The 17,679-nt window shown below is 41.9% G+C and overlaps 1 protein-coding gene across 2 annotated transcripts in view; it reads right to left on the reverse strand.

Annotated features, from left to right (window-relative positions):
- LOC121536930 (ecto-NOX disulfide-thiol exchanger 1-like) overlaps nt 1–17,679 on the reverse strand; it is a 109,946-nt gene that overhangs the window by 36,404 nt on the left and 55,863 nt on the right. The window contains exons 2-3 of one of the 2 annotated variants that reach the window (XM_041844583.2): nt 3,089–3,263; nt 2,836–2,988 (exon numbers count right to left, since the gene is read on the reverse strand). In XM_041844583.2, coding sequence (XP_041700517.1) covers nt 2,836–2,988; nt 3,089–3,098 — 163 coding nt within the window. In that variant the 5' untranslated portion in view covers nt 3,099–3,263. Of the gene's footprint in view, nt 1–2,835; nt 2,989–3,088; nt 3,264–17,679 lie in introns of those variants that run through there. The other variant, XM_041844584.2, reaches the window with a different exon arrangement.

Here is a 17,679-nt window from a genome sequence, read left to right on the forward strand (position 1 = left end):
AGTGCATGTTTCACCATGGCTCAGACCGTGGTGATACGTTGGCACATGATAATTATTAGGATATGGCAAATATTTGTAAAGTATTGCATTCTATCCATGTTGGTTTTCGCAGGCTACCTGAGACATGAAACAGATAGGTGTCGCCAATTTATTAATGCGTAATTTATCTAAGTGGGTAATGGAAACACTTCAACCACTACATTTATGCTTCTTTTTTTTTGGGGGGGGGGGGTTGATATCATTACGTCCAGCTGTTTTGATCGACACACAATAGTTAAATGGAAATGCACCCTAGCAGGAAATTGATGCATCTATTTTCTATGCGAACTTTCTAAATGTCAACAAAAAATCACTGCACAAGTTAATGGAAACATAGCTTTTGGCTTGGGTGGCTTTCCTCTGACACCGCCTGGTATAGAGGTCCTGGATGGCAGGGAGCTCGGCCCCAGTGATGTACCCCCTGTAGCGCCTTACGGTCGGATGCTAAGCAGTTGCCATACCAAGCGGTGATGCAGCCAGTCAAGATGCTCTCAATGGTGCAGCTGTATAACTTCTTGAGGATCTGAGGGCCCATGCTAAATCTTTTCAGCCTTCTATCTGATCAAGATATATTACTGTTTTATTTTTAATAGATTTTTTTTACAAATGTTAGAATTTTTCTTCCACTTTTGATATGAGTATTTTGTGTAGATCGTTGGCAAAATAATTATATTAAATCCATTTTAATCCCACTTTGTAACACAACAAAATGTGGAAAAAGTCAAAGGGTGAGAATACTTTCAGAAGGCACTGCTTCAAAAAACTCAGCTTTCCGGAGTTAAAACCATGTATTCAGTTATTCAGGGTTTACACAAACTCAGCCTCCAAATCTCCCTGTGTGCTCATTTAATGAACTTCACAATGCAGCTCTCACAATGACAACTCAGAGTGCAGGGAATCTGCTATATATAGGGACTGATCACAGCGAAACTATCCAAATCCTTATAGAAAACAATTCTGCTAATGGATTTCATGAAACATGTTGAAATTAAGTCCAAATAAAATGGACCTGTACATTTGGAGGAGCTTAGCGTTTTTAATATAAATCCATAACTGAAAATATAATACAAGTGAGATCAGTGTGGTTCAATTTTAACTGCAGACTCACCAGGGATCATGACAGAGGCCCAGACTATACGTTATACATTTATAGTATTACATACATTTCCATATAATAGTCCATAGAGTGGTTTCTTTTGTTATATACTTGAATAACATATGAGGGGACTGAGAACAAATTTTTTATTAGAACCAGATGTTGGTGATATTTTAAAGCTGAGTGTTTTTCCAGCCCTGTCCTCCTTAGCTGTTATAATAGTCTTATTGGTCTGGAAGAACCTCACTAGGCTAGTTCTCACAGCGTGTGTGTGTGTGTGTGTGTGTGTGTGTGTGTGTGTGTGTGTGTGTGTGTGTGTGTGTGTGTGTGTGTGTGTGTGTGTGTGTGTGTGTGTGAGACTGTCTTTCCAGTCCTGTCCACATTATATATAATAATAATAATGTTATTGGTAGAGAAGAATCTGTTAGTTTTCAAAGTTCTTAGTGTGACTGGGTCCTCTTTGAAGTGCCCAAACCCTGTGTGCATGTGGGCGGGTGCACATGTGTCCGTGGCTGTGTGTGTGTATACGCCAAAATGTCATCCATTGCAAAGGACCAGAGGCATTTTTTTCCAGCAAGAATCTATTAAGCAAAGTCTCCTAGCGAGAAGCTTAGCTAATCATCCAGAACCTCAGTCCTGACTGATTTCCCAGACCGCTCAAAACTAAAGGAACTCACAATATACAATTCAAATGACAGAGCCTTCCATCCCTACTTATAACAATTCCATAAATATGCATGATCTGAAATCTGTTCATGAATTTTAATCAGCCGGATTTCCCTCTATCCTCGGTGGCTACGCTGTCATAATGGTAATTACAAGAGGATGCACACACACAAACACATGCACACGCACGAACACACACACACAAACACCATTAGCATCAGCGTAGAGACAGACATGTAGTCGGGCCATTAGAGAAGAGACCAGAGGTTTCAGTGTATTGTTCCTATCCTCAGTCAGCCACTCTGCAGGGAGGGAACAACGTCTAGATAATCATGTCTGTTATCTAGCTGCTGAAGGGGACACAACAATTAGAACAATCCTACAGTGGGCACGTGCCTGAGGAATTGTGTACTGAATTTGGGAAATGTTGTGATTATCGATGCTGATTGTCAGAAGACAATGGTAGAGTCTGTGGGATTTGACTTGTAATATATACCGAATCTTAGGTCATATCTTCTTATGTCTTCCTTGTATACATCTGAATATTGTATCATAAGAAAACAAAGGGGATTGTATGAACGATGTCTCTATCTCAGCATACTTACTTCCTCAAACTATCCCCCAGCAGATAGACTAGAACACAGTTTAACATATAATAACGACTCTGCTGCCCAGTAAAGGTATTGGCAGAGCTGGTTTGGTATAGCATGCTGCAGCCTGGATTCCCTGCCACAGGGATATACAGTATCTATCTATTCTAGTTCTATGGTAATCGTTGACTGGCCTGCCCTGTGTGGGTGGAGCTGAGGAAGGGAAGGAGGAGTAGGATGCCATCATAGGAATAATGGGGCTCTTGATGGAAGTGCAAAGTTCACTTGATGCCTTTACGATATTCTCAAACGTTTCCAAACCTGTGGACTCTTTCCTTTCTTATGGCCTCGACAATATTGAAAAATTAGAATGAAGAATTTGTAAACAGAGGAGAGGGGGATAAGGTAGGAGGAGGGTGAGAAGGAGGCCTGCCAATGCCCTACCTGAGACCAGTTGCTGCCCGCTGAGGCCCATGGGTACGATGCCCAGGTTGTTCATGGCGGTGGCCCAGGCTCCGTGGTCGTTCACTACGTGGTCATGGACACTGAGGTGCTGCTCCGCCCCCAGGCTCCCCAGGCTCCCTACACCATCTGCTGCTGCAAGATAAACAGGAGGGTTAGGTGGAGGAAGGAGAAGAGACCAGAGCTGTAGTTGACATATTAGTGAAAGTGTAGTAGCCAGTGTTATAGTACGTACCGCTGGCCATAGCAGGTCCTCGGTGCTCCTCTCTCTGGCTCTAACTCCCAGAGCTCTCATCAGAACCACAGCTCCCTCAGGCTACACACCAGACCACACCAGACCAGGACAGAACAGGATGGAGGGATGAAGTAGCCAGTTAGAGACAGGATCCCACCTTCCCTCCGCTAAACCGCTGGGAAAGAAAAGCAGAGTAGTTCAGGAGCTTAAATCAGTGAGTTACAATCAAATCGTTGTAGATTAAGATGCAGCTTTAGCACAATACAATCAGCAAGACATTGTTACTGATGTCCTATTTCCGCCCATACAGAGACAAACATTCGCACATGTACACAGAACTAGATGTAAGTCTTGTTCAATTCTCTCTCTCTCTCTCTCTCTCTCTCTCTCTCTCTCTCTCTCTCTCTCTCTCTCTCTCTCTCTCTCTCTCTCTCTCTCTCTCTCTCTCTCTCTCTCTCTCTCTCTCTCTCTCTCTCTCTCTCTCTCTCTCTCTCTCTCTCTCTCTCTCTCTCTCTCTCTCTCTCTCTCTCTCTCTCTCTCTCTCTCTCTCTCTCTCTCTCTCTCTCTCTCTCTCTCTCTCTCTCTCTCTCTCTCTCTCTCTCTCTCTCTCTCTCTCTCTCTCTCTCTCTCTCTCTCTCTCTCTCTCTCTCTCTCTCTCTCTCTCTCTCTCTCTCTCTGGGTGTGTCAGTGATCTGACCTTTAACCCCTAACCCAATCAATGGTTGTTCTGAGAAAAGTCCCATTTCCCTGTGAAATGTGTCAGAATTCTGATTGATCCCTGATTCACATAATGAGGTCATGTAGGAATGTAACCCTGTACAGTATGTCAATGAACACAGGACCCTATAGAGGATTCTATTCAATCAAAATATGAACTGTTCATTTTGAGGAAAGGCTACCGGTATGTGGCATTCAATACGTGTTGTGAGAAAGCTTGCATTGTGATCAGTATTCCTGTCATGCCTCCTCCGTTGTCTCAGACCACCCCGCAGTAATCATCATTATTCAACTCTGACACCAGGAAATCAAGTCAGCCGCTACACCACCCAGGCGTAACTAAGATACAATCATATCAATAGTTGTTCATTAACAACAGTTTCCTTCCTTTAAATAGCTCTGGGATGCTTTCAGTTCTGTGGGTTTTGGAGCGAGGCCCATTTCTGAAACGTTTTCCCCCACTAGGCTGACAAATAGTTATTTTTGGAGTTACCTGCTCTATGTCAACACATTACTGTGTCTTTAGGCTGATAGGACCTGCCACTGCTCTCATCACAAACACATTACGAACACTGTGCTGCACTAGGAATAATAATGGCACACAGACACACACAGTGGACATGTTATTACAATCAGGCCAATAAGGGAGGTCGATGAATTTCAGGATTGCGAAAACAAGCCCTTTTGAGGACAGTCCCACAGCTGTCATACAATATCTTATAACATATTATAACAGAAACTCCAGTCATGTTCAGTATGAGGACTATTTCATTGTTGTGACTCTGGGCTTTTAGCAGCATCAGCCCACTCCAGAGCCTAACTATGCTGAACAGCTCTATACACAGACACCTCCATATGGTATGCTGTTCCTATCTATAGACAATCATGTAGCCAATGGGGCACAGCAGACAACATCTACTCTACTGTCACACATTAACACTAGGCCATATTTTATCCTCCACTGTCTGTTCTTCGGCTCTTCCTCTCTCCCTCCCTCGCTCTCATTATTTGTCTCTATCTCTCCAGGTGGTACCAGTGTGATGCTGTGTAGTGCGGTAATGTAGCATCACAAACATAATGATATACACCTCCTCTCTTCCCTCTCTCCCTCTGCTCCTGTTCTCTCTCTTTCCTCTCCACCCTGTCTTCAATGTAGCCTGATGGAACAGCTTACCCTCCTGACAAGTGACAAGGCTGTTTCTCTTCCCCCCTCTCCATCATCCCCCTCTCTCTGTGTCAAACTTCTTCTTTGCTCCCTTCCCCCCCCCCTCCAGCTAAACCTCCTCTCCTCTCCCTCTAACCCCCATTCTCTGTACACTCCTCCACCTCCTCTCTCCATCCCAAATCCCTCTTCTTTTTGTACACCCTCCCTCTCCCTCATTCCCTAACCCCTTCTCTCCCTCTGATCTCTCATCGTCCTCCTCTCTCTCCTTCCTTACCTTCTCTCTCATGGTCGTCCGTTGATACCCAGCCCCGCCGAGTATTTGCGCTCACTTTCACACAGCATTAAATATTCACAACAGAACACGTGTCCTCTACATCATTCAGGAGCTCACTTGAAATCTCTGAATCTTTCACAAGCAGACGCAGCAACACACACACAAACACACCGACACACACCCCAGACACACAACCACACACACTGAACACAAACATGGAGGACAGGGGAAAACATTACAGGGAGAAAGGTAAACATTTCCAGGAAAGAGGTTGGCTCTGTTCCCAGCTCAATGTTGCATACTACATAGAATGAATCCATGTATTGGGCATGCATCCTAAGTGGTGTGCTAGTATGGATATGAAGGATTAACCCTAGGTAAATGTTAGTAACAGGACAGTGTGGTACAAATGTAGGATCTTAACTTGATCACCCTGTTGCAGGAGAACTTAAACTTGTAGTGTATTTGAGGTTTAAAAAGGCTTCTGAAGTTTGTAATTTTCACTTTGAAATGTCAGACTTTATTTTCACTTACGAAAAATGTATGAGCCCCTACAAAAATGTCCATTAATTATAATCAAGATAATAATTCACATTTTCTGTTGCTGCAGGATTATTTTCCTGCTGTAGCAAACTGGCTCAAATTAAGAACCTACAGTGGGGAAAAAAAGTATTTAGTCAGCCACCAATTGTGCAAGTTCTCCCACTTAAAAAGATGAGAGAGGCCTGTAATTTTCATCATAGGTACACGTCAACTATGACAGACAAAATGAGAAAGAAAATTCCAGAAAATCACATTGTAGGATTTTTAATGAATTTATTTGCAAATTATGGTGGAAAATAAGTATTTGGTCAATAACAAAAGTTTCTCAATACTTTGTTATATACCCTTTGTTGGCAATGACACAGGTCAAACGTTTTCTGTAAGTCTTCACAAGGTTTTCACACACTGTTGCTGGTATTTTGGCCCATTCCTCCATGCAGATCTCCTCTAGAGCAGTGATGTTTTGGGGCTGTCGCTGGGCAACACAGACTTTCAACTCCCTCCAAAGATTTTCTATGGGGTTGAGATCTGGAGACTGGCTAGGCCACTCCAGGACCTTGAAATGCTTCTTACGAAGCCACTCCTTCGTTGCCCGGGCGGTGTGTTTGGGATCATTGTCATGCTGAAAGACCCAGCCACGTTTCATCTTCAATGCCCTTGCTGATGGAAGAAGGTTTTCACTCGAAATCTCACAATACATGGCCCCATTCATTCTTTCCTTTACACGGATCAGTCGTCCTGGTCCCTTTGCAGAAAAACAGCCCCAAGCATGATGTTTCCACCCCCATGCTTCACAGTAGGTATGGTGTTCTTTGGATGCAACTCAGCATTCTTTGTCCTCCAAACACGACGAGTTGAGTTTTTACCAAAAAGTTATATTTTGGTTTCATCTGACCATATGACATTCTCCCAATCCTCTTCTGGATCATCCAAATGCACTCTAGCAAACTTCAGACGGGCCTGGACATGTACTGGCTTAAGCAGGGGACACGTCTGGCACTGCAGGATTTGAGTCCCTGGCGGCGTAGTGTGTTACTGATGGTAGGCTTTGTTACTTTGGTCCCAGCTCTCTGCAGGTCATTCACTAGGTCCCCCCGTGTGGTTCTGGGATTTTTGCTCACCGTTCTTGTGATCATTTTGACCCCACGGGGTGAGATCTTGCGTGGAGCCCCAGATCGAGGGAGATTATCAGTGGTCTTGTATGTCTTCCATTTCCTAATAATTGATCCCACAGTTGATTTCTTCAAACCAAGCTGCTTACCTATTGCAGATTCAGTCTTCCCAGCCTGGTGCAGGTCTACAATTTTGTTTCTGGTGTCCTTTGACAGCTCTTTGGTCTTGGCCATAGTGGAGTTTGTAGTGTGACTGTTTGAGGTTGTGGACAGGTGTCTTTTATACTGATAACAAGTTCAAACAGGTGCCATTAATACAGGTAACGAGTGGAGGACAGAGGAGCCTCTTAAAGAAGAAGTTACAGGTCTGTGAGAGCCAGAAATCTTGCTTGTTTGTAGGTGACCAAATACTTATTTTCCACCATAATTTGCAAATAAATTCATTAAAAAGACTACAATGTGATTTTCTGGATTTTTTTTTCTCATTTTGTCTGTCATAGTTGATGTGTACCTATGATGAAAATTACAGGCCTCTCTCATCTTTTTAAGTGGGAGAACTTGCACAATTGGTGGCTGACTAAATACTTTTTTTCCCCACTGTACATCTGTATCCCTGAACGGGAGAGAATATCTAAATGTGCTCCACATATGTGTCCGGTGCATATCAGTCCCAAATGTTACGCAGGATGTCCATATTAAGAATAATATAACATCCAGAAACAAACAATAGAGTTATAAGCTTCTCACTTGTTTCAAACAGATTTGATTCCACAGAAGTCAGAGGTTCCCATATGTGCCCTGCTGAATTCTCCAGGGATTCCATATGTCAGGGAAGATTCCAAACGTCCCTTTGCTATCTTTGGCAGTTTGTCAAAAATCTCGGAGGAAAGGGTTCTTAATCTTTTAGGTCAGTTTTACCACCGACTTCAACATTTCAATATTTTTCATTTACATTGACACATTTCTTGGAGAAGACATTGGAAAAAGCCGTAACCCATGCGCATAAATGGTTCACTTCAGCCCTACACCCCACTGCAACACACACAAAATATCTCACATGCCATAGATATGATCATCTGCCCTGTCACACACCAATTCCAGCAGTTAAAATTTTTATTGACCCCAATGCATATCATGCTATCCCTCTAACACTGTCTGTGAGGGGTTCATAATGCATCATATATACAGTGAGGGAAAAAAGTATTTGATCCCCTGCTGATTTTGTACGTTTGCCCACTGACAAAGAAATGATCAGTCTATAATTTTAATGGTAGGTTTATTTGAACAGTGAGAGACAGAATAACAACAAAAAATCCAGAAAAACGCATGTCAAAAATGTTATAAATTGATTTGCATTTTAATGAGGGAAATAAGTATTTTACCCCCTCTCAATCAGAAAGATTTCTGGCTCCCAGGTGTCTTTTATACAGGTAACGAGCTGAGATTAGGAGCACACTCTTAAAGGGAGTGCTCCTAATCTCAGTTTGTTACCTGTATAAAAGACCTGTCCACAGAAGCAATCAATCAATCAGATTCCAAACTCTCCACCATGGCCAAGACCAAAGAGCTCTCCAAGGATGTCAGGGACAAGATTGTAGACCTACACAAGGCTGGAATGGGCTACAAGACCATCGCCAAGCAGCTTGGTGAGAAGGTGACAACAGTTGGTGCGATTATTCGCAAATGGAAGAAACACAAAATAACTGTCAATCTCCCTCGGCCTGGGGCTCCATGCAAGATCTCACCTCGTGGAGTTGCAATGATCATGAGAACAGTGAGGAATCAGCCCAGAACTACACGGGAGGATCTTGTCAATGATCTCAAGGCAGCTGGGACCATAGTCACCAAGAAAACAATTGGTAACACACTACGTCGTGAAGGACTGAAATCCTGCAGTGCCCACAAGGTCCCCCTGCTCAAGAAAGCACATATATAGGCCCGTCTGAAGTTTGCCAATGAACATCTGAATGATTCAGAGGAGAACTGGGTGAAAGTGTCGAAATCGAGCTCTTTGGCATCAACTCAACTCGCTGTGTTTGGAGGAGGAGGAATGCTGCCTATGACCCCAAGAACACCATCCCCACCGTCAAACATGGAGGTGGAAACATTATGCTTTGGGGGTGTTTTTCTGCTAAGGGGACAGGACAACTTCACTGCATCAAAGGGATGATGGACGGGGCCATGTACCGTCAAATCTTGGGTGAGAACATCCTCCCCTCAGCCAGGGCATTGAAAATGGGTCGTGGATGGGTATTCCAGCATGACAATGACCCAAAACACACGGCCAAGGCAACAAAGGAGTGGCTCAAGAAGAAGCACATTAAGGTGCTGGAGTGGCCTAGCCAGTCTCCAGACCTTAATCCCACACAAAATCTGTGGAGGCAGCTGAAGGTTCGAGTTGCCAAACGTCAGGGTCGAAACCTTAATGACTTGGAGAAGATCTGCAAAGAGGAGTGGGACAAAATCCCTCCTGAGATGTGTGCAAACCTGGTGGCCAACTACAAGAAATGTCTGACCTCTGTAATTGCCAACAAGGGTTTTGCCACCAAGTACTAAGTAATGTTTTGCAGAGGGGTCAAATACTTATTTTCCTCATTAAAATGCAAATCAATTTATAACATTTTTGACATGCGTTTTTCTGGATTTTTTTGTTGTTATTCTGTCTCTCTCTGTTCAAATAAACCTACCATTAAAATTATAGACTGATCATGTCTTTGTCAGTGGGCAAACGTACAAAATCAGCAGGGGATTAAATACTTTTTTCCCTCACTGTATATATTCATAAACCACAATAACACACTCAGGATGCACAGGAAGTGTCAGAGGAAACACTCCTGTGCTCACACACACTTATATCAGATCTCTCCCATATACACACTTATATCAGATCTCTCCCATATACACACTTATATCAGATCTCTCCCATACACACACTTATATCAGATCTCTCCCATATACACAAACTTATATTAGCTCACATTAACTCTCAGCTCAGGAGTCTACATAATACATTGTGCAGTAAAGTAACTCTCTGTTAGGTTAGTTCATAGGCGGCAGGTAGCCTAGTGGTTAAGGGCCAGTAACAGAAAGGTAGCTGGTTCGAATCCCCAAACCGACTAGGGGAAAAATATGCCGATGATCAACGCACTTAACCCTTATTGCTCCTGTAAGTCGCACTGGATAAGAGTGTCTGCTAAATGACTAAAATGTCAAGTGTAAAAAGCCGTGCTAGGAAAACCAGTGCTCTATGTTCCAACAGCCCTTCCTACAAAAATAAATGTATATTCAAACAAAAAGTCCTACTATATTGACTTACGTGTCTTCTATGGGAAACTGTGTTAAGACTGACAGTCCTCCCTTCAGCAGTTGGGACATCAATCACTGCTCACAGCAAATGACCTCTAATAAAGACTTTAGAAAAGCACCATGAGAGAGAGAGAGAGAGAGAGAGAGAGAGAGAGAGAGAGAGAGAGAGAGAGAGAGAGAGAGAGAGAGAGAGAGAGAGAGAGAGAGAGAGAGAGAGAGAGAGAGAGAGAGAGAGAGAGAGAGAGAGAGAGAGAGAGAGAGAGAGAGAGAGAGAGAGAGAGAGAGAGAGAGAGAGAGAGAGAGAGAGAGAGAGAGAGAGAGAGAGGTCACAGAAGCAAAGCCAAGCTTCATTGAAACCATCAGTTGAGCTTTGTGAGGAAATATAAACACAACAATTTCACTGAGTTACAGTTCATATAAGGAAATAAATCAATTGAAATCAATTCATTAGGCCCGAATCGATGGATTTCACATGACTGGGAATACAGATATGCATCTGTTAGTCACATACCTTAAAAAAAAAAGTAGGGGCGTGGATCAGAAAACCAGTCAGTATCTGGTTTGACCACCATTTGCCTCATGCAGCGCGACACATCTCCTTCGCATAGAATTGATCAGGCTGTTGATTGTGCCCTGTGGAATGTTGTCCCACTCCTCTTCAATGGCTGTGTGAAGTTGTCGGATATTGGCGGGACACGCTGTCGTACACGTCGATCCAGAGCATCCCAAACATGTTCAATGGGTGACATGTCTGGTGAGTATGCAGGCCATGGAAGAACTGGGACATTTTCAGCTTCCAGGAATTCTGTACAGATCCTTGCAACATGGGGCTGTGCATTATCAAGTTGAAAACTGAGGTGGTGGTGGTGGATGAATGGCACGACAATGGGACTCAGGATCTCATCATGGTATCTCTGTGCATTCAAATGACCATCAATAAAATGCAATTGTGTTTGTTGTCCATAGCATATGCCTGACCATACCATAACCCCACCGCCACCATGGGGAACTCTGTTCACAACGTTGACATCAGCAAACCGCTCACCCACACGGCGGCATACGCGTGGTCTGTGGTTTTAAGGCCGGTTGGACGTACTGCCAAATTCTCTAAAACGACATTGATAGTGAAATGAACATTCAATTCTCTGACAACAGCTCTGGTGGACATTCCTGCAGTCAGCATGCCAATTGCACGTTCCCTCAAAACCTGAGACATGTGGCATTGTGTTGTGTGACAAAACTGCACATTTGGCCTTTAATTGTCCCCAGCACAAGGTGCACCTGTGTAATCATCATGCTGTTTATTCAGCTTCTTGATGTGCCACACCTGTCAGGTGGATGGATTATCTTGGCAAAGGAGAAATAGCTGTTTGTGCATATGGAACATTTCTGGGCTCAGTGTATATCTTCTGAAATATTTACTGGGTTAATAATAGATAAACATTATCACAATTCAAAGAAGATGTGATTACATGGTATAAAGAACACAGGCTAGATGCAATACATCTACAGTTGAAGTAGGAAGTTTACATACACTTAGGTTGGAGTCATTAAAACTTGTTTTTCAACCACTCCACACATTTCTTTTTAACAAATTATAGTTTTGACAAGTCGGTTAGGACATCTACTTTGTGCATGACACAAGTAATTGTTCCAACAATTGTTTACAGACAGATTATTTCACTTATAATTAATTGTATCACAATTCCAGTGGGTCAGAAGTTTACATACACTAAGTTGACTGTGCCTTTAAACAGCTTGGAAAATTCCAGAAAAGTATGTCATGTCTTTAGAAGCTTCTGATAGGCTAATTGACATCATTTGAGTCAATTGGAGGTGTACCTGTGGATGTATTTCAAGGCCTACCTTCAAACTCAGTGCCTCTTTGCTTGACATTATTGGAAAATCAAAAGAAAAATCAGCCAAGACCTCATAAAAAAAATTGTAGACCTCTGGTTCATCCTTGGGAGCAATTTCCAAACGCCTGAAGGTAACACGTTCTTCTGTACAAACAATAGTATGCAACTATAAACACCATGGGACCACACAGCCGTCATACCGCTCAGGAAGGAGACGCGTTCTGTCTCCTAGAGATGAATGTACTTTGGTGCAAAAAGTGCAAATCAATCCATGAACAACAGCAAAGGACCTTGTGAAGATGCTGGAGGAAACAGGTACAAAATTATCTATATCCACAGTAAAAACAAGTACTATAATCGACATAACCTGAAAGGCCGCTCAGCAAGGAAGAAGCCACTGCTCCAAAACCGCCATAAAAAAGCCAGACTACGGTTTGCAACTGCACATGGGGACAAAGATCGTACTTTTTGGAGAAATGTCCTCTGGTCTGATGAAACAAAAATAGAACTGTTTGGCCATAATGACCATCGTTATGTTTGGAGGAAAAAGGGGGATGCTTGCAAGCCAAAGAACACCATCCCAACCGTGAAGCACGGGGGTGGCGGCATCATGCTGTGGGGATGCTTTGCTGCAGGAGGGACTGGTGCACTTCACAAAATAGATGGCATCATGAGGAAGGAACATTTTGTGGATATATTGAAGCAACATCTCAAGACATCAGTCAGAGAGAGAGAGAGAGAGAGAGAGAGAGAGAGAGAGAGAGAGAGAGAGAGAGAGAGAGAGAGAGAGAGAGAGAGAGAGAGAGAGAGAGAGAGAGCTATTGCCACAAGAAAAGGGCAACCAGTGAAGAACAAACACCATTGTAAATACAACATATTTATGTTTATTTATTTTCCCATTTGTACTTTAACTATTTGCACATTGTTACAACACTGTATATATACATAATATGACATTTGAAATGTCTTTATTCTTTTGGAACTTCTGAGTGTAATGTTTACTGTTAATATTTATTGTTTATTTCACTTTTGTTTACTATCTACTTCACTTGCTTTGGCAATGTTAACATACGTTTCCCATGCCAATAAAGCCCTTAAATTGAATTGAATTGAATTGAGAGAGAGATAGCGAGAGAGAGAGAGAGAGACCACAAATTCAAATTGGCTATACTCAAACTCTTCAACATTATCCTAACTGCAAGTATTTTCCCAGATATTTGGAACCAAGGATTGATCACACCAATCTATAAAAATGGAGACAAATTTAACCCAAATAATTAGAGGAATTTGCGTTAACAGCAACTTGGGGAAAATTCTCTGCAGTATCATAAACAGCAGACTACATAATTTCCTTGATGAACACAATGTCCTAAACAGAAGCCAGATTGGAATTTTAAAAAATTATCGTACAAAAGACCACATTTACACCCTCCACACTCTAATTGACAAACAAGTAAACCAAAACAAATGCAAAATCTACTTGTGTTTTGTAGACTTCAAGAAAGCATTTGATTCAATTTGGCACTAAGGTCTTTTTTACAAACTAATAGAAAGTGGTATTGGAGGGAAAACATATGATGTTATTAAATCAATGTACACAAAAAAAAATAATGTGTGGTTAAAATTGGCAACAAGCAAACAGACGTGGAGTGAAACAGGGCTGCCCAATAAGTCCAACACTATTTAACATCTACATTAATGAATTGGCAAAAACATTAGAAGAATCGGCAGCACCTGGTCTCACCCTACACAACTTCTGAAATCAAGTGTCTGCTGTACGCAGATGACCTGGTGCTACTATCTCCCACTAAGGAGGGGTTACAGCAGCATCTAGATCATCTGCACAGGTTCAGTCAGACCTGGGCTCTGACCATTAATCCAAAAAAAATAAACATAATGATATTCCAAAAAAGGTCCGGAAATCAGGATGACAAATATAAATTCTATTTGGACACAGTTCTATTAGAACACACCAAAAAGTATGCGTATCTAGGACTAAATATCAGCAACACAGGTAGCTTTCACATGGCTGAGAGACAAAGCAAGAAGAGCATTCTATGCCATTAAAAGGAATATTAACATCAAAATTCCAATTAGAATCTGGCTCAAAATCTTCCAATCAGTTATTGAACCACTTGCTCTATATGGCAGCGAAGTATGGTGTCCGCTCTCTAATAATGAATTTACCAAATGGGACAAACATCCAATCGAAATACTGCATGCAGAGTTTTGCAAGACTGTATTGCAAGTGCAAAGAAAAACTCCAAATAACGCATGTAAAGCAGAATTGGGCCAATACCCCCTCCTTATTCAAATAGAAAAAAGAGCCTTCAAATTTTACAACCATCTAAAAACAAGTGATCCCAAAACATTCCATCACACAGCTCTACTATGTCAAGAGATGAAACAAGACAAGAGTCCCCTCTGGCCAGCTGGTTCTGAGGCGCAGTCCACTAACCAAAACCAACCTCATAGAGCCTCAGGACAGCACTCAGAAAATCTGGCCCAACCAAATCATCACAAAGCAAAAAGAAAAATATATCACCTATTGGAAAGACACCACAAAAAATCTATGTAAACTTCAATGCTATTTGGCTCTAAACAGACAGTACATGGTGGCAGACTATCTGACCACTGTGACTGATAGAAAACTGAGGAAAACAATGACTAGGTACAGACTCAGTGAGCACAGTCCGGCTATAGAGACCGGTCGTCACAGGAAAACCTGGCTGCCCAGAGAGGACAGGCTGTGCTCACTCTGCTCCAGGGGAGAGGTAGAGACAGAGCTGCATTTCCTATTACACTGTGACAAATACTCAGACCTAAGAGAATCTTTCTTTCCCAAAATTATCATTCAGTACAAAGAATATTAAACTATAAAAGAGGAAGAAAAAATCAAATCTTTATTGGGTGAAAAGCCTAAATGTGCAATTTTGGCAGCCAAATATGTGTCCTCCTGCCACAACCTAAGGGACAGCCAGTGAAAAGTGTAATGTAATGTCAATAATATTTCCTGTTTTGTTTTAGCTTTCATTCCATGTCATGTGTCTTCTCAGTCATGTTGAGACTGATCGACTATTATTGCTTTAATGTATTATTATTCTCATTCATATTGTTGTTGTAATTGCTGTTAATGGTAATAGCATTTCCATTACTACTATTATTGTTGCTGTTGTTATATGTATACTTTGACAATGTAAGTAATTTAACTTGCCATGTCAATAAAGTCTATTGAATTTAATTTAGTTGAGAGAGAGAGAGAGAGAGAGAGAGAGAGAGAGAGAGAGAGAGAGAGAGAGAGAGAGAGAGAGAGAGAGAGAGAGAGAGAGAGAGAGAGAGAGAGAGAGAGAGAGAGAGAGAGAGAGAGAGAAAATAGTCTCTCATAGAAACAGTACTATACACAACAACCAGCAATTAACACCTGCTACTGGGGTCAGAGAGAGAACGCACAGGAGCACTACCTGACTCTAACAACCACAAGAGGGGACAGCTATAATACAGGCCATACTGTCTCTGTCTTAATCTTCCCCACAGAAAAAACAGTGACAGCACCATCAACAAAAAACAGAAGGGGTCTGTTGCAGCTCTGTCGAAGCCTGGGGCTGTACTATGTCAATGGTAGGTTACGGGGGGACTCTTTGGGGAGATTCACCTATTGCTCACCTCTTGGCCACAGCACAGTAGACTATATGATTACAGACATTGACCCTTTCTCTCTCAGCTCATTCACCGTCAAGCCACTAACACCTCTGTCCGATCACAGCCAAATTACGATGTTCCTCAAAAGAACAGACATGGAAACAACTATACATTCACAACCCAGTAAGCTGTACAACCTCATAAATTCATACAGATGTGCCCAAAACAGCACAGAAGAATACCAGAAAGCAACCAGTAACCAAAAAATCCAAACACTCTTAGATATCTTTATGGATACCATAGCAGTACAGTAAAAAACATTAACAATATATTCAGGCAAATGGCAAAAGAACCACAACTGAAATTGATAAAAAAAAAAATAATTAAAACTGGTTTGATAAAGATTGCAAAATTATCAGGAAAAAACATAGAACACTATCAAACCAAAAGCACAGATTCTCAAATAATGGTGATTTACTGTGAGACTTTAAAACTCTATAAACGTACACTCAGAACCAAAAAAACACAGTACAACAGCAAGCAACTGACACTAATTGAGGAGTCCATAAACACAAACAACTTCTAGCAAAATTGGAAAAACCTAAAAAATACAAAAAAACTAGAGGAATTAGCAATACAAAATGGTGACATACAGTGGCGTGCAAAAGTATTCACCCCCCTTGGCATTTTTCCTATTTACTTGCCTTACAACCTGGAATTAAAATTGATTTTTTATGGGGGGTTTGTATCATTTGATTTGGGGCGGCAGGTAGCTTAGTCGTTAAGAGCGTTGTGCCAGTAACCGAAAGGTCGCTGGTTCTAATCCCCGAGCCGACTAGGTGAAAGATCTGTCGATGTGCCCTTGAGCAAGGCACTTAACCCTAATTGCTCATGTAAGTCGCTCTGGATAAGAGCGTCTGCTAAATGACTAAAAAATAAAAAAATAAAATGCCTACCACTTTGAAGATGCAAAATAATTTTTGGGGTGAAACAAACAAGAAATAAGACAAAAAAACTGAAAACTTGAGCGTGCATAACTATGACAGGTTTCCCTCAAGAATTTCCCTGTATTTAGACCCATCCATCATTCCTTCAATTCTGACCAGTTTTCCAGTCCCTGCCGATGAAAAACATCCCGACAGCATGATGCTGCCACCACCATGCTTCACTGTGGGGATGGTGTTCTCGGGGTGATGAAAGGTGTTGGGTTTGCGCCAGACATTTTCCTTGATGGCCAAAAAGCTCAATTTTAGTCTCATCTGACCAGAGTACCTTCTTCCATATGTTTGGGGAGTCTCCCACATGCCTTTTGGCGAACACCAAACGTGTTTGCTTATTTTTTTCTTTAAGCAATGGCTTTTTTCTGGCCAGTCTTCCGTAAAGCCCAGCTCTGTGGAATGTACGGCTTAAATGGACAGATACTCCAACCTCCGCTGTGGAGCTTTGCAGCTCCTTCAGGGTTATCTTGGGTCTCTTTGTTGCTTCTCTGATTAATGCCCTCCTTGCCTGGTCCGTGAGTTTTGGTGAGCGGCCCTCTCTTGGCAGATTTGTTGTGGTGCCATATTCTAGTGGTGTTGCAGACTCTGGGGCCTTTCAGAACAGGTGTATATATACTGAGATCATGTGACAGATCATGTGACACTTAGATTGCACACAGGTGGACTTTATTTAACTAATTATGTGACTTCTGAAGGTAATTGGTTGCACGAGATCTTATTTAGGGGCTTCATAGCAAAGGGGTGAATACATATGCACGCACCACTTTTCTGTTATTTATTTTTTTAAATTTTTTTGAAACAACAAATTTTTTCATTTCACTTCACTTCACCAATTTGGACTATTTTGTGTATCTCCATTACATGAAATCCAAATAAAAATCAATTTTAATTACAGGTTGTAATGCAACAAAATAGGAAAAACACCAAGGGGGATGAATACTTTTGCAAGGCACTGTATGGACAAACCATTAAAAAAAC

This window comes from Coregonus clupeaformis, chromosome 23 (genome assembly GCF_020615455.1).
Source record: "Coregonus clupeaformis isolate EN_2021a chromosome 23, ASM2061545v1, whole genome shotgun sequence".
NCBI classification, from domain to species: Eukaryota; Metazoa; Chordata; class Actinopteri; order Salmoniformes; family Salmonidae; genus Coregonus; species Coregonus clupeaformis.